Source organism: Passer montanus, unplaced genomic scaffold, assembly GCF_014805655.1.
Source record: "Passer montanus isolate IOZ18808 unplaced genomic scaffold, ASM1480565v1 scaffold2, whole genome shotgun sequence".
In the NCBI taxonomy this organism is placed as follows: domain Eukaryota; kingdom Metazoa; phylum Chordata; class Aves; order Passeriformes; family Passeridae; genus Passer; species Passer montanus.
The window spans coordinates 14383126-14407055 of record NW_024366591.1 but is presented as its reverse complement, the minus strand read 5'-3'; the positions used below and the strand labels follow the sequence as shown (position 1 = coordinate 14407055).

The following is a 23930-nucleotide window of genomic DNA, read 5'->3' as shown; positions in this document are numbered from 1 at the left end:
GTCTTCCTTAAACCTGGTCTGAATCTACCTTCTTTCAGTTTAAAACCATTGTTCTACCACAACAGACCCTGATTTTCAGTCCATCCCTACCTTTCTTATCAGCCCCCTTCAGCTTCTCTTCCCCCACAAAAATGGACTGGCACAGGATGAAAGACGTTGCTTTATTTTCCTCCTTGACTTTTCATTCCAATGTTATTAGGACAGTAACTGTTCAAGTCACCAGTTTCCTAATGTTTCTTTTTCCTCTAGGAAATCTTATCAAAACAGTAAGATGAATACTTAAACACTGGGGCCATGCTATCACTGGAAAAGGTAGTACATGAAGAAATACGCTTCAAATTCAACTAATTTTATCTTCATCCTGAACATGATATTAGAAGCTCACTGCTTGTTTCTGGAAAACTATATTTTAAAAAACATTCTACATCCTCTAAATATCCCTGGCTTCTCCATTAATTCTATAGCTCAGACTAATCAAAATAATAAATTTTCAGTCTATGATGCATACTAAAAATTGGAGGATCTAGTGTAGTTGATGATACATGATTGGAAAATCATGTATCAGGCTAGTAACTATATTACCCCTTTAAAAAAAAAAAAAAAAAAAACTAGAAAGTACATTCAATTTCTTTTAATGCTGTATGAAAAGAACATTGCTTACATGCTATTCAAGCATGAGAAAATGCAAAACTTGTTTGTTTATACCAGCTGATGTCTGCTCAGCTGTGCACTGTGATCATGTTTAATTCTGATTCTCTGGGCTTTACACGTGTGCTCAGCTGTGCATGCAGCAAATCATGCAGCAGCCTGCAGGTTAGTAGTCCATAGCTTCTGCACAGATTGTAATGACTTCTGGCTCAGAATATAAAACATACAGGTTTCTGGGCAAATGCAACTTAAGACATTTTCACATCCAGTTGTTTATTCCCCGTCTGTTCACAGAAGCTCACTGCTCAATTATGCCAGTGCCACGTGAGGCCAAGCTATAAACCTGATGGGAGAAGAGAAACATTAAATGCAACCACAGGGCTTTGTAGGATGTTTACAAACCTTTGCAAGTTAATCCTAAATCCATTTCAGCAATGAGATTTACACTGCAGCCCCACAAGCACCAATATCAGCATTACCTGTGAGGCATCAGACTCTGAGAGCTTCTAAGCCAACTGTCCAGCAAAAAAACACATGGGGCAACCACACCTCTCTTGATTCTGAGTAAAGGCTGTTGTAATTTACATGCTTTAAAATTCTAATTTCACATGTATCATCTCAAAATTGATTTTTTTATTTTTTTTTTGCAACTTACAAGAAGTTTGAACTGCCATTCATCCCTGATCAAAGTACCAATTTTTTGGACTAAATTTCTTTTTCACAAAAATCACTTAGTCTAAGTAGATGTATCTGAGGTGGACGATTCCAGCCATTTGATGGGGATTTCAAACTAAATTCCAGGTGTGAACTATTTGTGTCAGGCACTATTCTGGTAGATGTTACAAGGGAAAGTCCAACATATTTTGTGATTGTTCCTATAAAAGTAATTAGCAAGTTGGTATGAAAATGAGATTGAAAAATGGTGAAATTCTGAACCCGGGAAAAAACGTTATTCTAATTCTATTTTTAGAGCAGTCAGAAGCATTCAGGTATGTCAGCATCCTTACACATTTCTTCATGATAGCATAGAATGATGGCTCAGTTTCAAAAGGCAACAAATAATGCAGTGAACTGTATTATATTACCAAGGGTTTTTTTCCCAAATCATATATGACTGAAATTAACAGAGAGACTAATATAGAAGAAAAATAGCAAATAGACACAGAATAAAGGAACTTTAATAGGATTTTCAAACAAGATTGTCTAACTTGCAGCAATGTGCCAGTTTAATCCATTTTAAAAGTAACTAAGTTCTTTGGGGCAATTAAGCTAGCACCAGGGCAGTAAAAAGTGCATAGAGCATACATTTATGGATGTATTATAACAACAGTACTAAAATTAAATACTGTATGATTAAATTTTAACAACCAAAAAACAACCATGAAGCCAAACAGGTCTTGTGAGGGAAGGATGATGTTTGTGGGTTTTTTTTCATTTTAGTAAAAAAAATCAATGGACTTAGTGGTACATTACAGAACCAACAGAACTCCAATGAGGATTCAGAAACCAGTTGTGCTGCTTTTGCATTAATTGATTTGTGGTGAAGAGGGAAAAAGACAGTGTTGCTTAAAATAGCTGATCTTTTAAAAGGAATTATCTCATGCGCTGAAGTAAAATCCTGATGCTAAAACAGACACTACAAATGTTATCATCTATGAAAGTCAAATATATACAAATGATCAAAGCAACTGAGTTTTATGCTGAACATGACTAAAATGAAAGAATTGGCCCAAGTTTTACAGTTTGCAGAAAACTGCTCACTAGTGCAATGGCTGCACCTTGCCAATGTTAACTACTGGCGTGCTATCATTCTGATAAATCAGAAAATAAACAAAAAATCAAGGTATTCTGAGCAATAGAATGATGGAATTGTGCTAGGATTCCCATGCTGTTCTATTCACTCATTGTGAAAAAAGGTGTAATACACACTTGGAACTTCAGAATTATTTCACTGAAAAAACCTATGACTTTTTTTCTATTGGAAAGCTTTATCAAACTTTTTAAGTATCCACGTGTTTTTTCATTAAAAACCATATTGCTTGGATGTAAAAGGAACATAATGCAAATGTCAAGTCGATTTATAAATGGTATCTGTCATCTTTCAATCAGGACAGAGATAAAAATCAGATGCATCCCAATAGGGCAGGTAATTAACTCTGTTCTTTGTAGGTTTTACCCTTTTTAGTAATAAAATGTAAAAGAATTCACTGCCTTTATTGGGTTTTTAAAAGCTCAGGGATTTAGGAAAAATACCATCATCCAGAAACAAACTCCTCAGTGTCTCCCAATTCACTTCAAGTTTATCTAGAATTCTTAGGAATTGGAACTTTCCTTTCGTTTTCTCAATTTCTTAAGGAAGTGTTTATAATGTTTCATAATAATTACTTAGTACAGACACTCTAAAAACATCTTTCAACCATGCTAAAACAGAGGTATGTGCCTAACAGGGATTCAAGCAAGTATAACCAGAAGAACTAGCAAGTTCATTCACCACATAAATCTTCACTTGTCCCTGAGGGCTGTTTGGCCTTTACAGTGAACAGCTGGCCAGCAAAAGAGCATTAATCTTTATGTGTCACATATTTGTTGCTCACATTTTAAAATGTGCTGAGAATATCCACAGATAGAGTTCATTGTTAGTTTATGGTCAGAGAAATCTCCTGTGAAACAGTTTCAAGTTCTAATTTATGTAGGAGTGATTAAACTGCATGGCTTATGTTTATCCTTATTGTAGGAGATTCAAGACTTCACAAAACGTTGCAAATTCAGCTTGCAAACCATTACAAAGGCACCTGTTATCCTCAGCCCAACTTTTCCAGCTGCCAAGGCCCAGCAGTAAGGCTCAAGTTCCTTTGTCACCCCCTGGTGTTGCACACACCAGCTGGCTGCTGAGGAGATGCTTTATGGAAGGCAAGGTTCTAAGAGCTGGCAATAGAGCAGATTGTAACAGGAACTGTTAAACTGAACGGGAAACTTGATTTATTTAGATGTAGATGTTGCCCAATCTTTGCAGGACTGCCTTGCATACCTATGCCTAAGTGCTTGAATTCAAGTTACAGAAAACTTTCAGTCGTGCTTCCCAGTGAGTGCGGAACAGATGCTCTTCAAATTACCTGCACGAGCCTGCAGACAAATTGAAAATCAGTTTTCTACATATTCCCCTTATTTACTGTGAACTGAAATAGTTCCCCACAAAACTTGCAGGTAAAATGTCTTTCTGACTGCTTCACCCATGCCCTCATTTACCATGTGCAGCAAAGTTTGAAAAATGCCACCTGAATTCTTCAGAAGATGGATGTACTGATTCGAGATCGCCGATTTCACAGAATAATCACTGATAACCCATAGTGTCTTAACAGGACCACAAACGATGGACTTTCCCCTCCAATGTTAATACAAACATAACAGAAATTACAACATTTTATTTCTTCAAGCAACATATCTCACTGTTTTGGGTTGAGGTCTTTCCATCTATTAGAAGTAAAAATTTATGTTTACTTTAAGTGAATAGAAAGCCTATTTTAAGTGAAAAATCAGAATCAATATCTGTTCAGTATGCAATCTGATCTGCGTCACCTTGAAGCATTTTACTTCTAAGTAGTGAATAATCCTTATATTCTTATTCCATATTAACAAGGCACAAGCCAATATTAGTATCTTTGATGTAAGGGAGAAAAAACTTGAATGCTAGGTTTCTAGTAAGCATAAGGGGGGGGGGTGTGGAGAAAGTAGCTAATTTGTATCAGAAATAATCGATGTTTGAAAACCCCGAAGGTACAGGAAAGATGAATAATGAGGCAAGAAAATAGTGTTTAGAGAAAAGCCATTTTGGAGTTTTAAACCACCCCACATACTACTGCTACCAAGAAATCAAACCCTTTGAGTACGAACAAAGTTCCCCTCTCTCCCCCCAAAACCGAGTTTTGTAGGCAAGCATCAATCCGCCCGGTCGGGAAAATGCTGTATCCGAGACTTTCACCTCGGAAGGTTGCACTGAAACTTTCTGCACTCTGGGAACAAAAAGCTCGCAATAGGAAACTACCAAACCAAACATCAGGAATGCCCAGGAAGCTTTATTATATTCCACTTGAAAAAAGGTGAACGACCGCACAGTCAGAGTCCGGAGGCAGGCATTTTGCGAGGCTTCTCCCGGTCAGTCCTTCGCGGGAACCGCGCGGAGAATCGGCCGGCATCAGGAGGAGGAGGAGGAGGAGGGTCAGGACTCGTCGGGCTTGTCGGCGGGCGGCCCGCAGGGCTGCAGCATCTTCTCCATCAGGTTGAAGCGGACGCGCGCCTTGCTCTCGTTCTCGGCGATGGCGAAGTAGTTGAGCAGGTCGAAGTGGCCCATGTAGGAGCAGTACGAGTCGCGGTGCTGGTTCACCAGCCACTCCCACTTGGTGGTGTCGGCGTGCCCCGTGCCGATGTACTTGGACTGCAGGTGCTCCAGCTGGCTGTGGATGGTGTAGCGGTCCGTCATGGCGAGGCGGGATGGCGGGCGGGCCGAGCGCGGAAAGGCCTGGGCGGCGGGGCCGGCTCTGGGCGCCGGGATCTTTTCCGGCGGGCGCAGCAGCGCTTCCCGCCGCTGTTCCTGCCGCAGTGCCCGACGGGAGCGCGCCGGGAAGAGCCTGCCGGGAGCTGTAGTTTTCTCTCCACACCGCCCTGGGGGGCGAGCCTTGGCATAAGTAAATATTGCTGTCGTAATAAAATAGTTGACTCTCGGTCCGATCGCGTCAGCTGGGTGACCCATAGTAGGCAATGGTAGTTCCAAGGCCGGGCCGGCATGTGTCACCCAGGGTTATTTTAAAGCGCGTACGTGAGGGCTGAGGAAGGGCTCCAGAGCCATTTCGTGCTCCGAGCACGGGGCGGGGCTGGCCCCAGGCTGAGGCAGGTGCTCAGCTGAGCCTCGATGTAAAGCCCCGGGCCTGCCGTCGATTTGTAAAGCAAAGATACGGCTTTGACAGTGATCCATTCACCTAGAATCCAAGGGACGTGCACTGTCAAATCTGGCTAGGAAATACCCACGTAGTGGATCACGGGGAACAACAGCAAAAAGTCTCTCCTGGCCGGAGGTGTCAGAAAAGGGGAAAGCAAAGCCCCGGGGCTCAGGCTTCGGGGCACAGCTTAATCCCAGTTTAATCCCAGCTCCTGGCACTGGCTCTGTACGAACCGCAACTCGGTGCTGCTTCCCAAACAAGCGACATGGGAAGCCTGGCTCCGGAGAAAGAAAAAGCTGCCACAAAAAAAAAACGTGAGGTGCCAAGAGCAGCACAACGCCCTTTTCGTCAGCGCTTTGCTTGGTGCGAGGGCCATGCAGCACTTTCCGTGGTCACTCTCAAGCAAGTCCACCTAGAAAAGGGCTGAAGAGGGCACAGCATTTGCAGGTCCTCCCAAAATAAGAAGTTTGGTGAGGTTACTTCTGCTACATACAGCTGAGGAAAGTCCTGCATGTCCCATTCCTGTTCCTTTGTAAGTTGAAGAGCTCTGAGTTTATCTTCCCCAGGCAGGAAGATAAAGACCCAGGAGGGTCAGGGAATTTAAGTCAAAATTAAATACTAATGTTGAAAAGTACTTTTTACAGTGAAGCTAGTATTTTATCTGAATGTTAAACTCACAAGCAGATATTAAACCCACAGAAAATATAACTTGTGTTGCCTGTCTTGGTCGAAGTCAAGCTTGAAAAAAATTTTATCATCCACCAAAATAGTTTTTTTCCAGCTCTGTTCAAGAGCTTACATAACGTTAAGTTTTAAATGCATGAAATGATTCATGCTTTCATATGCTAGTAGTGGTTTTAATTATTTGTTTTAAAATAGGAAAGACACATTGCCAGAAATTTTTCAATAGGACACTGAGCTATTTCTTCCTGTCCTTGTAAATGCCCTGTAATCAAAAAGAAATCCTCAGAAATGTTGTGTGAAAACCCAGCTGACTCTATGCCCCTTGTTTAAAAGTGAGCATCTTGTAAAACCAAGGCCATATAAAGGGATGTAAAAACAACATTCTGAAGTGTCCTTACCCTTCAGTGCAAAGAGCTAAATGAGGACTATAATTTTTTTTATTTTTGTTGTTTTTATGAGGGTCTGTTGAGTCATTGCTACCAAGGCTTACTTAGCTGGAAGCAGATTACAGAGCTGGATACAGCAGCTGCATTCTGTGGTTGCTTTCAGAGAGGTTTTTATTTTGTCTGGCATACCAAAAAAAAAAAAAAAAAAAAAAAAAACACAAAAAAAAAAACCACAAAAAACACATATTCTCAACCAGGGAGAGCTTTCATTTCTTTTTTAAACGGCATCTTTCTAAAGAGTGGGATAGAAAGAATGCTAGCTTTTAATAGATGTTCTGTGCCAACACAGTGACACACAGGGCTGCCCTCACAGCTGTTTTGAAGTTATCCTCTTGGAAACTCTAAACCAGGAGATGCATTGATTAAAATAGTCTTTGGAGCAGAAAATATTCCCAGAAACTTATCCATCTCTTGCAGATGTTGTAGTTTCTAGGAGTAATAACTGCATTAAATTAAACAGGTGTAGTAGTTCTCATTTAAAAACAACAACAACAACAAAACAACAACAAACAAAACTAAAAACAGAAACAACAACAAAACAAACCACAACAAACCCCCATCCAACCAAAACAACAAAACAACAATAAAAATCCAACCAACAAAAACAAACAAACAAAACCAAAGAAACAGAACCCCCCAAACCTGACTGGGGAGTGTGACATTTTCAGCAAGTTTGTTACTGGGCCAAATTAAAATGCTGCATTCAGGCGTCCAGAGCTCTGAGAAAACACACAAAAACTTCACTCTATATTGGCTTTGCTCAAAAACCTCTGAGTCTGCCAGACAAGCTTACTAATTCAAGGAAGAAAAAATAGGTAGTAGAATTTCCAGCTGACAGGCAAGCGACAATTATTTGCAAGTAATTACTTAACTTCAATTTCACTCTAAAAAGAAAGAGTTTCCTCTGCTAGCTTTCAAGAATCATATTCAATTATATTCATTTTCTCTTCATTTCTTATTCTATACAAAAATAAAATCTGTTGCTGGGCCTTCTTTTTCTTGTTAGATCTATTTTTTTACAAAATGAATGCCTGCCCTAGGGCACTTTCATTTCAGGTTTAGAGGAATACTAAATGAGTGGGTGAAAGGAGATGCAGATATATAGAGAGAGAATTATTGCTCAGTGGGAATGCTTGTATGACTAGGATTCTTGAAAAAGTAGCATTTTCAGATATGTCAAGGTTTTTGTACTGAATACCATTAAGTATCATTATCAGAATATACAATAATGGATGCTTACTTATGTAAATCACATAAATGTGTTGATTTTAGTGCTGTAATTATCTATTTGGAGAGTAACACCGTGTCCCTTCAAGCCAGGATTCAATAGACGGAGACGCTGGGAAGCTGTAAGAGCTGGAACTGCAGAGGCCACTGGGTGTCAGGGTTGGACCTGCAAAAATTCTTCTTCCTTAAAAACGGAATGGTTGGTTGCACTTCCGAAATGTAGGAGGAAAAGAGTAGAGGGGGCTGCTGGACCAAGAAAGACAGTGTCAGGGGCTGCCCAGTACAAGATATAACCAAATTTTTGAATTCCCTACTGACTTTCTGAGTGGAAGTGTGAAGACATAAATACCCTGCAAACCAAAGGGTGTGACAATCATAATAGATAAAACCAACATACATCCAGAAAGATGATAACATGAGAAATTCCTCTCTTCTTCAATATATTGACTTATCCTACAAATACAGTGACAAAAAGAAAAATTGAGATTGCATTAGCTGGGCAAGAATGGTGCTGGAATTTAAATAATTACAAAAACCCATTGTCTATGTGGCATCTGATTTTTTTTAAAGTATATATTTTATTAAAAATATGTTGCTTCTGCTAAAACAGGGTTCTTAGATCAGTATTTGCAGAGGTCGCATTACCACTTAGCAATTTTAGGCTGGAAAAGTTATGTTTTTCTAATTGCATATTTTGGTGGGTTTTTTCAGATTTCCCCTGCTATCACGTGAACTGCAGTGCAGTTTCTCAAATGTTGTTATAGCCTATGAGCATTATCAGCCTCAGAAAACCCATATTTTGGCCCTGTAAGAGCTGGAAGACAATTTTGCTGCTTTTCTCAAAGATCTTTTAAAAATGTTTTCACATGCAAGCCTCTTCTTCCACCTTGTTTTATGTAAACTCCCCTGATTTCTTTCTTTGCCTTGTAGTCAGAATCAGGATTTTGCTAAAGGGTAAGAATATGCCATCACACTGGAGCCACCCACAGCGTTTGGGCTGCTTCTGGGACAGAGGAAACACAGTCCTTGCAAGCATGGTTAAGTTTCAAACTTTCTCCCACTATTAGAAACTATGTGTTGATATTGCTTTGATTTTATAGTGTGTAAATACTCCAAAATCTGAAAGCTGTTTTAGGGTTGCATGGCTGATTCTCTGCCAAAGCTATAGATTGGAAGAATGGCGTAAAAAATCAGGAGAGAAGAAATACTGTGTATCCCACCATTGAAGGCATACATTTTATACTGCTCTGTATCAACCTAATCAATCATATTATCTTGGATCAGAGTGCAGCTGGAGAAATTCACTGCTGAAAATTGTCGAGGTGAGGAGACCTGTGACCTGCACTAACAGTGTCTTGCCTAGCAGCAGCTTAGGGATCACAGAGACTGGGCCCTGCAGCTTCACACTCCACCAGTTGCTTGTGAATATCACTGTGGTGCTCTAGCCTTCAGTATGGGCCTGAATAACAGCTGTGTGCCTTAGGGGCACAGCACGATTGAATTAGCTTAGTTTAGGTGCCACTGAGGACTTCCTGGCAAGGTGCAGGAGCACCCTAAAAGCAGAGAGGCAGTAGGGGTCACTAGCACAGTGCTTACAGATGAGACACTGAAATAATGTGGTGATCTGAGGAATGTGGTGTGGAGGGAGATGGAGCACAGCGGAAGCCTGGTAGAGGCAGCTCTCACTTGCTGTTTACAGGGAAGTTCTTTATTCCAAAGCCATCACTTTGAAAATAAAAGCCTGTCCAGTAATGTGATTAGTTACGTCTTCAGGCTAAAAATAGGGCAAATAATAGTCTTCCAGGTGAGTTGAAATTACTTGTGTCCATATACGTTTTTGTAATGGGAAAGGTTTGTTCTTGGCATGCATTTGGAGATCAAATGAAGTAATAAGAGAAAACACAACAAAGCTGGGGAAGACTACAGCACTCTCCAAGAAGCAGCTGTATTCTGCCCATTTTCTTTGCATTTCTTTTCTTCATTCACTCCAGATAAACTGCCACAGCTAATACAGCTATTAATTGTATTTAATAAGGTATACAAAAGTAGCAGTGATGAAAGGCACATCTTTAAATAGGCCAATATTTTGAATATTAGAAAAGTACACACATTTAAATTAGAAGAAATTTATTTGGCCATTGAGTAGCTCTGTGTATCATATCACTGTATGCATTCTGTGTGCAAGAAAGAGTAAGGACAGAGGAAGTGACTTTCCTTTTTTTAAGTCTTATTTGAAGATGCTTAATGCAGCTGTTTCTTTTTTATCTGCCACGTAATTATCATGTTTTAAAAATACTGATTTATGATTTCTTCAGAACAGTGCTTAAAAGTGTTCTGTACAGAAAAGCCTGTCTATAGCTAGTCTTTTGTCTCTCCAGCTTTCCCCATCACACATAGTGCAAAAGTATTCATCATATCACCTCCTTCTGTGCAGTAAGCACAGAGGACATTGGTGTCATCACCCTTATCTAGACAAAAAATCCATCATCTGTACTGTGCACAAGGGCAGCTCATCTGTTACTGCACAGCAAGTCAGTTCATAAAAGTAAAAAAATAAGAGCAGGAGAACCATGGAGCCATTGATATTAGTGAGTCATCAGCTTGCCTATTTGGTGTGTATTGTACTAATTCATGTTGTGAGATTTCAGACAGTGGATTGCTTGTGGGACTAAGAGCAAAGGAGAGAAGGGGCAGCAATAGATATTTAGGACATTAGAATCTCTGCAGGGGGCAGAAGATAATTGTCCCTTCCTTGCATCTCTGGGAAATGGCACACCAGTCACCACCAGTTTGCCACAGAATTATAGAATCAAGTTTAAGCCCAGCCTTCTTCAGTTTAAGACCTTTTTCCCTTGTCGTATCACCCCACCACACACCCTGCTAAAAAGCCCTTCTCCAGCCTTCTTGTAAGTCTCCTTTAGGTACTGGAAGGCTGCTATAGAAACCAGTTGTTTCTCAACCTGGGTTGGGAACTTCCTCATTTGAAATAAAAAATTTACATGAGCCTCTTGCATTTACTGTGTAAGTAAAGCTCTCACTAATAAGACGATGCAACATATCTCACCTTCAGCTTTATCAAAGTATTGCTATTTATTACTTTTAGGGCAAATAGAACATAATTTTTCACAACAGCAAGCACTGTAGACAAATTAATATGTTCGAATCACAACTCTTAGTAACTCATAATAAATGTCTTTTTGATTGCTGGTTTCATTGTTGGGAATGTCTTGTTCATCTCGAGCTGAAAATTGCTTAAATTACTAGTTCCTCAAAATAAAAAATAAACCCAGAGTGTAGATACTTGGCAAGGAATAAGCCTCTGGAAGCAAGGTATTTATAGTCAGGACTGGGCAATGTTAGTAATGTATGCTGATAACCATCCCATCTATACATTTTGGAATTTGATTGGAGAGCTTGAAAGAGAGTTGCTGATTTTGGAAAGCAAACATTTAAGGAGTACAGCAAAAAGACGTTATCTCTAGACTGTAATATTTCTTCCCACCCTGAGCACCATCGAGACTAAGAAACCTTGAAACCAACAAAAAACCAAAAACTACTTGAGTAAAAATTATGTGAACCTGGACATTTTTAAGTAAGCTTTCAAAGAAGTGATTTCTTTTGCTGTTGTTTTTAAGTAGCATGTATTGTTTGCTCTCTTTTTTTTAATTTTTGCATTTTGAGCTTCTGTATTTCACTTTGTATTTGCTCTTCTCCATAAATGTTTGAAATTATTTATTTTTATGATGTCTGAATGTACCTAATTTTAGAAGATTAGAGCTGAAATGTTCTCATACTTGATTGCAGGGAAAGAGGCTTTAAGAAAAGCAGTGTGTCATCTAGAGCCCCAACAGGATGTGTGTAGATTGTGTCAATGACGAATAGCTCACGTCTCTCAGAATAGCTGTTGTGAAGCACAGATGATCTGGTGTCCACATACAGCTGTGTATTGCAGCCCATTTGTGGAAAAGCCTTCAGCATGAAATGCAAGCATTTGAAAACCATAGCTGTCTGTTCCTTTTTCTCTATCTTTTCCAGCCTTTTGTAACTTAACAACGAGCTCCTCTTGGCTAAGGCATTCTCCTACAGTGTTTGTACTCACCCAGTGGGGCCTTGTTCACAGCCTCGTGGTGCTATTGTTACATCAGCTCTCGTGGCTATTTGTGATATTCACCTCTGGTGAAGAAAAACACTGGTTTTAAACAGGATTAATGGGATATATTTTTAACAGGCAGAGAAAGAGAAGGGCAGTCTATCCAGTGGGTTCTTCACTTTAAGCTCCAAATGCAGTCTAGAGGTTCTGCCAGTAGATTTAAGAACTTAAGACTTACGTTAAGTATTTCAAGCGCTAAGACTATTGGCAGCAATCATTCATGCTTTGCACCTCAAAAGGATCAAGCCTGAAGGGCAAGGAAATCTTATTGCTGGTGCCAGCAAAAAGTCAGCATTTAAGGAACAGGTTGGGGCAGAGATTCCCATACCAATGTGTGCATGAATCTGTGACTGCCTGTAGCTGTCATGACACCTTGTCACACTCAAACATGTAGGAAATTATTTGCAAACCTTGAAAAAAAATGTCAAAGACAATTAAAGAAATTAATTCTCAATTACATTTGCAATTACAGCAAGTTGTCAGGTGATTTTTTTATTAGTAAGGGATGAATACACAACAGAAAACACTATCAGGAAAAGAATCTAATCACTTTTAGTTAAAGGACCATGGATATTGGTCAGTGTAATCCCATGACAGTTCAAAGACAATTAAAGAAATTAATTCTCAATTACATTTGCAATTACAGCAAGTTGTCAGGTGATTTTTATTAGTAAGGGATGAATACGCTACAGAAAACACTATCAGGAAAAAAATCTAATCACTTTAGTTAAAGGACCATGGACATTGGTCAGTGTAATCCCATGACAGCTTTTCTCTCCCCCATTCAATAAGTTCCTTGTGTGAAGATGAGCTGCAGATTATTCTCCTATAAAATATGTTTATTCTATCTCATATAAGTAATAAAGGCTCCACAATCTTTTCTGTACCATGTCTGACTGCTGAATTTATCAGTGTGAAAAGAGCTGCTCTAAGTGACTCAGCTGCAGGACAGATTTGTCTTGTCACTGGAGAACAGACTTGTATAGCTGCTGAGTCACAAACTTGCTTGCATAAATGAAAGGGTAAAACAAGCTTGTCGAGTGACTCAGTTTGTAATTTGATCCTCCTCTCATTCCCAAAAGCACATGCACCTGTATTTTGAAACTGCTGGGATTGTTAATTACAATTTGAGTCATTTCAGTGGTACCCGTGGAATGTTTCCTCCCAATACACTCTGCTGTTCAATTCTTCTCCCATAATCCCTGGGATGTGGCCAAATCCTGCTTCCTTCACACAGGAGGGAAAAATTATTTGTGTTTTCCTTCACTACTAAAACTCATTATGATCCTAACAGGTCTTCCAGTGGAGCTTAAATCAAAAAAATAGCGCCTGTGCTTTTCACCTTTTTTAGGGGACTATTATTACTCCATTTAAAAGACTATTTTCAATAGTAAATTAGGTTTAGGAAAAAAGGTCGATCTTTTATGTGTGTGTAGAATTCCAAAATGTTGGCAGAGAAATCATAAGCAAAAATCTTCCTGTATGTGTAGGTACCTTATTTTGACTTGCTGTTTGTGGAAGAAGAAAATCTCCTTTTAGCTAAGAATATTTTATGCTCAGGAGGAATTAGAAAAAAACCTTTGCATGGAGAGTTGTTTGTCTGATGCTCTATCAGCCGGAGAAACAGAAGCATGTAAGTGTGATTTAAGAAAAAGCTAGCCTTAAATCTAGAGGGAAAAGAAAACAAAACATTGAGGGCAGTCATCTACTTTATGGATATAATTGTTTAATTTATAAAATGTATTAGAAAATGCAGTAGCCTTTCTTCTGAGAACTGTATAGTATCCTACAAGTATCCTACAATCCTAACTCTTGATGGCCATACTAAGAAAGGGAAATGCTGTCCTAATCAAACACATGAGGATGTTGAGACAGGCAATGAAATCCTGGGCCAGAAGTCCCACGCTGACCTGGTGTCAGAGCAGGCTCCTTGGTGGTACTGCACTGTGCCCATGACCCAGCTCTGCTCCAGCTCTCTGTGAAGGTTTTTCACTGACTCAGCTCAGCCCAGCTCAGCACAGCACATCACCTCTAGGTGAGACTTGTTTATGACTGTAATGGTTTGATTTAGGTAAATGAGCCCTTTGGAAAATTTTATTGTCAGTTAGGTTTCTGTTTCCTCCTACAAATTCAAGCAGAGTCTGAACTGAGCCCACACTCATGCTGACACATTTCTCACCCTTCTCACACTGTGCCGAGGGGCTCCTCTGAAAGCTGCATTTTGATTTGCATGCAGACACAGTCATATTATTAAATACAACAACCTCTACCATTTTTGTAGCAAAGCTGAAAATTTCTACTTTTTTACCTAAATCAAAATTAAATTTTGTTTGCCCATGATGAGCTGGAGAGAGGTGGGGATGAATCTGAATACACTTTTAAATTGCTTTGACCAATATGTTCTATACAAACAACTTTGTGCATTGACCCTGATGATACCTTTTCAGATGTTTGAATGCTTGAATGTAACCTTCATCTCAGAAATCCTACAGCTGTTGGTTATTAGGGAGCTGTCTGAAGGTACAGGTTACCTTCAACCTCTTTTTTAGTTTTTTCCTGAATGGTATTAATGGCTTGTAAAAGAAATAGGCTTTGGGTTTAGACAGACCTTTGGTAGGTAGGTTTTTTCCTACGAAAAGTACTCTTATAGAGGTACACTAGCACAAAACATTTCTTAGAGATGTGTACTACTACTGGGTTTGAATTACTCTGCCTGTATCTGGGCGTGAACCCCACTTCCCCAAGATTTGGGGCATCAGAGTTGGGATTCTTGGATCAGCTCATTAGGAAGACAAGACACAAACAAGTCTGGTTGCGATTTGCAGTTGTGTAAATATCTGCCTTCTTCTGGGGGCTTGTTTGTGCTTGTCTTTAGGATCTGGGAAGCATTTTCTTAAAAAAAAAAAAAAAAGCTTTAACTGCCAAAGGCAGCTGCCAGAGCATTTATATAATTAATTTCATTTTGCTTTCTGGTACTTTTCTTAAGGGCATTGGCTAGAGGACACATTTAGTCTATTCACTCACCTGAATATATAATTCTTATCACATATTCATAGAATAGTTTGGGTTGGAAGGGACCTTAAAGATCATTTAGTTCTAACCCACCAGCCATAGGCAGGGACAGCTTTCACTACCCCAGGTTGCTCAAAGCCCCATCCAACTGGATCCAAACCATCCAACAGTTCCAGAGATGGGACCTCCACAATTTCTCTGGGCAACCTGTTCCAATGCCTCACCACCGTCACAGCAAAGGATTTCTTCTTAATATCTAAACTAAGCCTATGCTCTTTCAGATTAAAGCCATTTCCTCTTTTCCTATCACTAATATCCTTATAAAAAGTTTCATTCTCCTCTATACCAGAAACAAAACAACCCACTGTCTAGCCTCCATGTTATGCTTCCTGTAGTTTATAATATTGTGCCTGTCTCATTTGATGCCATGTTCAAACTTCCACTGACTTCACTGAAAGCAGAATTTGGCAATTCATTTTAACTGGTATAGACTCATTAAATATCACACAGTTTTTTCCACATTATCTGAATAACAATCACACATAAAGAATTATCGAGGGGAGAGAATTATTTAAGTAGAAAGATGGCTGTACAGAGACAAGCCTTTAGAGAAACAAAATATCTGTAAGAAAAAAGCAGAGACATGAAAAGACATGTAATCTTTTCATGGAAAGAGAGAACTAGCACTCAGGGGATTTGGATGCAACTTCTAGTTAGATCAAGACTTGCTGTACACCTCTAGGCATTTTGACACTTTCTGTGATTTCTTTCCCATCTATAATACATGGGTAGCAATACACACAGCAGTATTTTAAAGTAATTGCTTGCAAATTGGTTTAGGGAGCCTGAAGTGGAGCATACTTTATAAATGTAATGTAATATTATTATTGTTGTCACATAAAAAGCTAGCTTAGTCCATCAATTTAATTGTCACCAAAGCCGCATGGATGGCAGGGCTTCTAATGTTACTTGGACAAATCATCTTTCAAGTCTGATGTTGTCCTTCCACAATGGGCACACCTATTTCCTTTCATCTTCATGGAATAAGATTCTGAAAATTCCCATGTAGTACAGGTTTGAAGACTGATGGGCATATTACTGGGTGTGTAAGAGAATTTGAAGTGTTCTTTTCAGTATCTAATCAATCCCTCTTATCACTTGAAATACAGTGCAAGCACGTGTTACACTGTGACACTGCCTGCTACAGTTCTTTGACCAAGTCCCTGAAAGCCTGGATACACCTCAGCACCTACTAATCCCATAAGATTTTGGCAGTGCTCCCTGTCAGGCCAGCAGCTGGGGCCAAGAGAGTGTGTTTTATCTCTTGCACTGACAGACAGTGTGGGGAGATTGCTCTGGCCAGACACCTGAATGAAGACAGAGTTGTTTTCAAAGCAAGCTGCAAATGCTGTAACTGCAGATACATATCACTGGAAATAACAAATCTTGGGAAAATAAGTGCAGTGGATCAGTAGCCAAGAAATGTAGGTGTGTTGCTGTGAGAACATTGTCTATGAAGAGCTGGCTTTGCTGGAGCAGCTAATGAGCCTAGCTGAGACACTGTTCATGCACTAACAGGCACTGCATGTGAGAACATTGTCTATGAAGAGCTGGCTTTGCTGGAGCAGCTAATGAGCCACTGTTCATGCACTAACAGGCACTGCACGGGCAGCCTGGCTGTTCCTGCACTGTGGTATGAAGGATGTGGGATTTAAGGGCTTCCTATTTAGAGGGATCTTTCAGCACCAAGATCGGGCCTCTACAGCTGTGGATTTTGGACCACATTAGAATTACAGGTTAGGAGAGATATCAGGTAGTAATTCTGTCTAGTCTCCTGCTCCAATCTCTCAGACTCAACACTGATCTCTGTGCTTTGGACAGATGGATCTTGAAAATCTCCAAAAATAGAGATTCCACAGCTTCTTCAGGAAATCTCCTGTTCCAGTGCTTCACTGCCCTCATAATTTGGATATTTTTTTTTTTTTTACTTCCTATTGGAACTTCATCCCAATTTATGAGCATTGTTTTGCATTTTCCTGCCATACACTTCGGTTATATCAGTAATCTCTTCAGTACATTAAGGCTGCTGTTAGATCCTCTAAATCTTTTCTGAGCTAAACAAACCTGGTTCCTTCAGCCTCTCCCTGCAGGTCATACACTCCAAACCTATGATCATCTTGGTGACTCTTTGCTGGACTCACTCAAGTTCGTCTACATCCTCCTCCTACTGGGAATCCAGATCTGCTGACTTTCTTACAAAAATCAAGGAAAGGGAGCAACAACTCTTCCTATAATGTATTTTCCGGCCATGCAGTTCTATAGCAGTAGGGAGGGTCATTTATCTGCTTCCTCTTTCCCAAGAGGAAGGAAAGCATAAGGCAGCAGAGAGAACATTGCCCAGGTTTCCAAAGCTCACATCCATACATTCTCACTGACCAGAGCAGCCCCACAGATTTGTTGTGACTCTGAATTGCAAAAGTAGTTAAGTTCTTCTCTGTGAACCACAAGTGGCTAAATCCTGTGTGGAGAATCCAGTCAGAAGGAGACAGAGGAATGGTGCCATATGGGTAACGGAATAATCTTAAGAAAACTGTGTATTCCAAGATGGGTGGAGATGGAAATTTAGGGAATCTGCCATCCTAGTGTATCTTGTGCCCACCCCTCCTCCATGTTTCCTACAGGGTTAATTCATGGTATCAACAGGGTTGATTCATGGTATCAACTGAATGGGTGACCTGACCCCTTTGAGGAATGAAGGGGGAGAAAAAGTCCCTTAAGAAGGATTATCTTAATTGAAATTAATTTAACTGTCACTAAAGTTGCAGATATGGAAGATTTCAAGCACCACTTGGAAAATTTTCTTGCCATGCCACAAAAAACATTTTTCATCATAAATTGACGTGTCTATCTCCTGTCATCTTCAGGTATTGAGCATGTGGAAATTTTATATGCAGGTATTCAGTGCTACTTGGAATGAAGTAGAGACTCATTTCTCTAGATGTATTCTAGTTGTAGTACTGATTATTGGTGAACTTTAAATTTGCTGTTGTATATTAATTACAATTTTAAAATTATTTTAAAATAAATACTGTATTGAGTTTGCTTCAGTATATTAATTTTGTTTATCTGTTATTTAATTATTTTGTTAGTTATACTTCATTTTAAATTCACCCCAAATTTGTACTCACAGCAGTTGTATATGCTGTAGTTAACATTAAATGTGGACAGTATTTAAAATTATTATTTATGTAGGCTCTTCCCTTGCATAATTAAATGTGAGTTGGGTTTTCTTTCATTTATAATGTTGTAAAGATTTATTCTGTTAAGATGGAAACTGTGTTTAACATCCTTGTAACATACAGGTGTAACACCACTAGTGTTGCCTACCAGGTTTGCAGTGAAACCAATGGTTCCAAGCCATGTAGTGTAAGAAGTGTGGAGCATTGTTTTCTGTGCTTGTCCCCTGCCTGTGTGGTGTTTCTGGGGGGAACTGCCTGCTACCTTGGCCAAGAAGCAAGGTTTATATAGTTAGGCATGGTACAAAGGCATAGTAGATGATGGATATTTCCAGAATTTTCTTCCAGTAAAAAAAAAAAAAAAAAAAAAAAAAACAAAAAAAAAAAAAAAAAAAAAAAACCCCCACAAAAAAAATAAAAAAAAACCCCACCAAAAAAAATTAAAAAACCCAACAACAACAAAAGTGTGAATTAACTTCTCAGGATTAAAAGAACAGTACCAGATTTTCCTTACAATATTTTTTAGTATGATTATTAATAGATTTTCTGTAATCTGTCAAAAATCTTACTATATCATTGCAACTGTTTATTATCTTAGTAAAAAAATACCCACTACCAATATTTGGCTTGAATTTTGGACAACTGATTTACCCCCCTGAAGATGTAGTCTTATGTTTTAGTGTATTTTAATATTTGTATTTCTACAAATAAATAGAATATATATAGAATATATGATATATTTATATTGTATATATAAATATCTTTGACAAGTGTCAATAAGATTTAGAAAATCAGGCTAAAATAAGTTCGAGGAAGTCATCTAATCCACTCCCTACCTCAATTTAAAATCAGCCATATTTGAATTATTCCTAGTAGACACTTATCCAGCTTAATAAGAGGCACAGCCAGGCTAGGTTGCATTGCTGAAGCCGAGACTGCAAGGAAGAAATAAGAACTGAGCCTGTGTGCACAGTGCAGCCCTCCTTCTCTGCCACAGCCAAACACAATCTACACAGAGATGTAACCTGTAAAGTGTGTATGTATGCATATATATGTGTGTGTATATATGTATGTGTGTATATATATGTAAGTAAAACCCATTTGCAGACCAAATAATTCTCTACATTAACAAATTGGGAGAGGCTGCATGCTTTTGTTTTGGTTCATCTGTTGAGATTTCCACATCACTTTGCTTACTCAGTTATGAACTTGACAAATGCAAAGGCCAGAATCTCCTGTTTTCAGAGATCCAGAAGTTAAAGGATATGTTTGACAGGGCTCAGCTCCATCCTAATGGATGCACATTAAATTGATTGGAAGCTAATAGTTGCTGCTCACAGCAGCAATTCTGAGCACAGGGTTGGTTGCAGCCTCTGTGCACAGGGTCAGCTGAGGAGAGCTGGAAGCACCTGGGACTCGCCCACGTGCCTGGAAGATTTGGGCAGGTTTGATCTTTCTGTGAGTAGCCACCAAGGCAGCTGCATCCATCGAAAGCTGGCAGCTGTATGAAAGCAGTGCAGGTACTCTGCTGCCCCTCTGCCTTACTCACTCCTCAGGTACTGAGATTCCCCCTGGCTGGGGTAAGTGGGAGCACCCGTGGGCTCCTGTGGCGTTGCTGTGCAGCTGCTCGGTGCCCCCAGTACTTCCTGTCCTTGCATTGCTTGACTATGAGGCTTGGAGTGTGGCCGGGAGCAGCTGCCTCTCAGAATCCTGGGATACTTGCCACAGCTGTCAGACAGGTTTCGAAGATAAAATATAAGCCTTCACTTTTCTCAGATAAGTTTTGCAAGGTGTTTGACAAATACCCTTCTACTTTGACAAGTAACATTAATTTTTAGGGCTTTTTTTAAAGCTAAATCATGCAAACATCAGCAGTGACTTGTTTCATTCCAAGGAAATCTATCATGCTGTTACTGTGTCACGTACAATTTGCTTAGATACCATGTGCCTTGCCATTCACAGAGGATTCCAAGCAGCCATTGGTCATTACTGGGCTGGGAAATGAATTGCTCCCTGGCTGTGTATTCTCAGTTAAATAATCCCAAATAATTCTTCCCTCACCTTCAACTAAACAAAAAGCTTTTCTTTTTCTTCTCAGATCTGTAGCATGTCACTACCATGCTACCCTTGGGAAGGTCTACCACAAGACATTTGTATCTAGCCACAAAGCCACCTGGAAGGTTTCCACATGTGCAGCATGCCTTCAGAAGAAGGTAGTCTGCATAGTACAGGAACTCCCTGTGCACTTTGGGCAGGCTCCCTATCACTTTCTGGATGTTATATTGCTTGTTAAAAAGCACTGGCAACATTAATAAGGTGATCCATCTACATGGCTGTATAAAATTTATGTTCACACAATTCTAGGATAGAATTGTTTTATTTCATCAAAACTTGGTGAGTTTTAGAAAGTAACACCTTTTCTATGAATGACTAATATGAAAAGGATGTTCAAAAAAAGCTATGGAAATGTCCTCATTTTGAAATAGCTCTCTTTGTGAAGGTCTATTTACTGTTTGTCTCACCCTTCTAAGCATCTAAGGCTTTTAACCTCTGGGGGGAAAAAACCTAACCCTTTTTATTACTGCTCAGGTACTTCTGCCTTTATACCTAATATACAATCTGGCCATTTTCTGCTCAGAGAGTAGTGATGAGGGAAAAATAGAGCATGTAGTTTTTGTCAATATGAACTTGCCCTAGAATCTGCTGTTACTGGGACTATACCCAAGTCTGAGTGCCTGCTATGTGCCTTCCTCCCCTTTTATCCCTCTTGAATCACATAAAGGTGTCCCTGTCTCTGCTCTGACAGGTTGCAAAGTGCTTCCTGTACTGCAGAAGTTAACTGATCTCAGTCTATGGGCATGCAAATGTGCAGGAGAAAGAAATACCTCACTCCTGTCTGATAACAGGAGTTAGACACTTTTACTGAAGTACAGGAACAGGGTTAGGTAAAGCTTCTCATTAGGCCAACTGATGTGACAGGACCTTTGTCACATCATACCTGTGGGCTACTCTCTTGCATTCAAAAGTTGTGACAGCAGCAGAGAAATCAGTGGCTTAATTGATAATCAGCCAAGCCTTCAGTTCCCAGAAGTCAGTATTGTTCCATTGGCTCCAGTTAACCATGAATGTTTACATCCATCATGGGAAAACGTTTTGAATTTGTTAATTTATTGGCTACTAGCTTAATAAAACATGCTGGCACCTGCCATCATCTCTGAAGTCAACAGAAGTCCCAGGGCTATTTTCTGTGCATGCCAATCTGGCATTTGATACAGCCCTACCTAGATTAAGAACTCGTGTATGGGTAATGAACTTTCAGAGCCATACATGAGTGCCAAGTTGTGGTTCACAAGGAATTCGGGGGCAATACACCCAGGGCTGGCCTCACATGCCTTTGGAGTATAATTGGAGAAGAATGTTAAATCCTCTCCTAAATAAGCAAGAGAGAGGGCCCTGGCACAGGGCATCCTCTGACTCCACAGCAATTACATCTGCACAGCTTTCAGCACTTCATCCTTCTGTAGCACTCCTCTTCCTTCCTAATGAAGGAGAGAAAAGAAAAGCAAAAAGAAAAACATCTGCAGGGCTCAGTACCTAGAGCACTATGTTATCCCTATGTAAATTCAAATACCTCCATGGGCTTCAACAAAGAACTAAGGTGGATTTATCTACCTGTGGAGATACTTGGCATCTGAATTCTTTTCAGCACTCTATTCCTCATGCAGCAAGGGAGAATCTCTTTACATCAGCAACATTTATTGATGAAGCTGTTCTGTAACATCAGTAGCTTTTGCGAGAGGTTACAATGAAATGTGAAAAGACAGAGCAGGAATGTTGGACCTTTCTCAAGCTGGAAATATCACAGCTGAAGACTCAGTTTCTCTGGCAAATGAATATAGTGAAAGAATTTTCTAGCATCAGTCTTTTGGTGTCTCCCTTGAACTCATCTTGGCAATTGATAAATTGTGTACTGTCAGAATGACTCTACTGATCTATGAGGTTAAAAAGAAAAAAAGTTAATTGTCCAGGACCATGAATCATTACTTTGATTGAATCAATGTGAGCTGGATTACATCAGATCTGATTCTAGCTTAGAAGAGGCTCATGTGTATATCCAGAAAAGTGTATGTGAATTTTATGTGTCAGAACTGGCTCTAGGATACACAACTTAACTGGTAGCAATTTGCTCTGTTTTTAGCCAAAAGTTTCACAAGTGTCAATTATTGTAGACTGACAATACTGTAATTTCATACTGAAACTAATACAGATGTTATGGGTACAAACTGCTTTTATAGAGAGGGGAAAGCTCCAGAAAAACAGGGCTCTGTATGTCACCTGTATGTAAGTTGCCCGGTGAAACTGCTCTTCCCAAAAATTGACATTATCCAAAGTTCCCGGATGCCCTGAGATGTTGGTAAGTGGTAGCAAAGAGAAATCTACATGTCCACATAATTTCTAATTTCTTGGGAAAATTCTTCTTTGGAAGAAACTCAGTTTCCTGGTTGGAAATGTCTTTAGAAGCAACACACAGCAGAGTAGAAGGATGATGGGTCTCTCTCATGCAGTGCATTGTCCTTGAAATAAAACAAATCCTCATGGTATTTTAACATACTTTAGAGTCCAATTCATTTATACATTACTTTTCACTACACATTTATGAGAACTGAAAGTAATTATGCCTGTCCTCTTTCTAGAGATGAGAGAACTGGAAGCAAAACCTGGCCCATTCAAAGCAATCACTCAAGACCTAGGTCAGGATTAGAAGTCTTTAAGGAAAAAAAAATGCAACAACTCTTCAGGAAAAAGAAAAAAGAACTGAAAGAGAGGCTTACTGTCTGCAGATGTATTGTACATTTATATTGCCCAAACTCCTTTAGAAATTTATTGGCATCTGTGATCCCAATACTAATGAGTTCTGCCTTTATCTATGTAAATTGAGTATTTACTTTGACTGGTAAACTACAAAGTGTTTCTCTTATAATAAAAGATAGCAGAAAGTGAAAAAAAATGACAATGTTACTTTTGTAGCTTGGTATGTAATGCTGCTCAGGACTCACAGGAGAATAAGATTACAAGACTGAAAATTCTTTATCTCTCATTTTGGAAAATCACTTACCTCTGTCTAATCATTTCTATTATCAATCTACACTGTTCACGTTATTTCTGAAGAGATTGAAATGAGCATAATAACCCAAAACAAGTGTCTTCGGTACATATGATGACACAATAGTCTTTTCATATGACTCTTCTGGTTTTGTTTCTTATAACACGATGCAAATGGACACCTTTTGTAAGATCTAGCAACATAATACCCTCAAGAATACTTCAGGATACTTGTTTGGCAATGGTGATTTTTTTTAAGCTACCTATTTGTGTAGCTTAATTAGCAAGCTTTTTATTAGAGTTTTGCACCTTTTTAAACCTCATCTTATCTAGGTGTCAGTATCTGTAGAAATTATAAATTTCTCTCACTCTCCATTAGTTTCTAAGAAGTGTACTGTTTTAACACTATTGCTACCTTGCCTGTTACTCAGCTACTGAAGTTTTGACTGAAGTCTCTCCCAAAGCAGGGAAGACTTGACAGTCATCTCTT

General features: G+C 39.4%; 1 protein-coding gene across 1 annotated transcript; it reads right to left on the bottom strand.

Moving 5' to 3' along the window:
• Positions 1-4701: 4701 nt before the first annotated feature.
• On the bottom strand, positions 4702-5241 carry SF3B5 (splicing factor 3b subunit 5). The gene has a single exon (XM_039707711.1). The coding sequence runs from the start codon at positions 5123-5125 to the stop codon at positions 4865-4867; it is 261 nt and encodes an 86-aa protein (XP_039563645.1). The 5' UTR covers positions 5126-5241; the 3' UTR covers positions 4702-4864.
• Positions 5242-23930: the final 18689 nt, after the last annotated feature.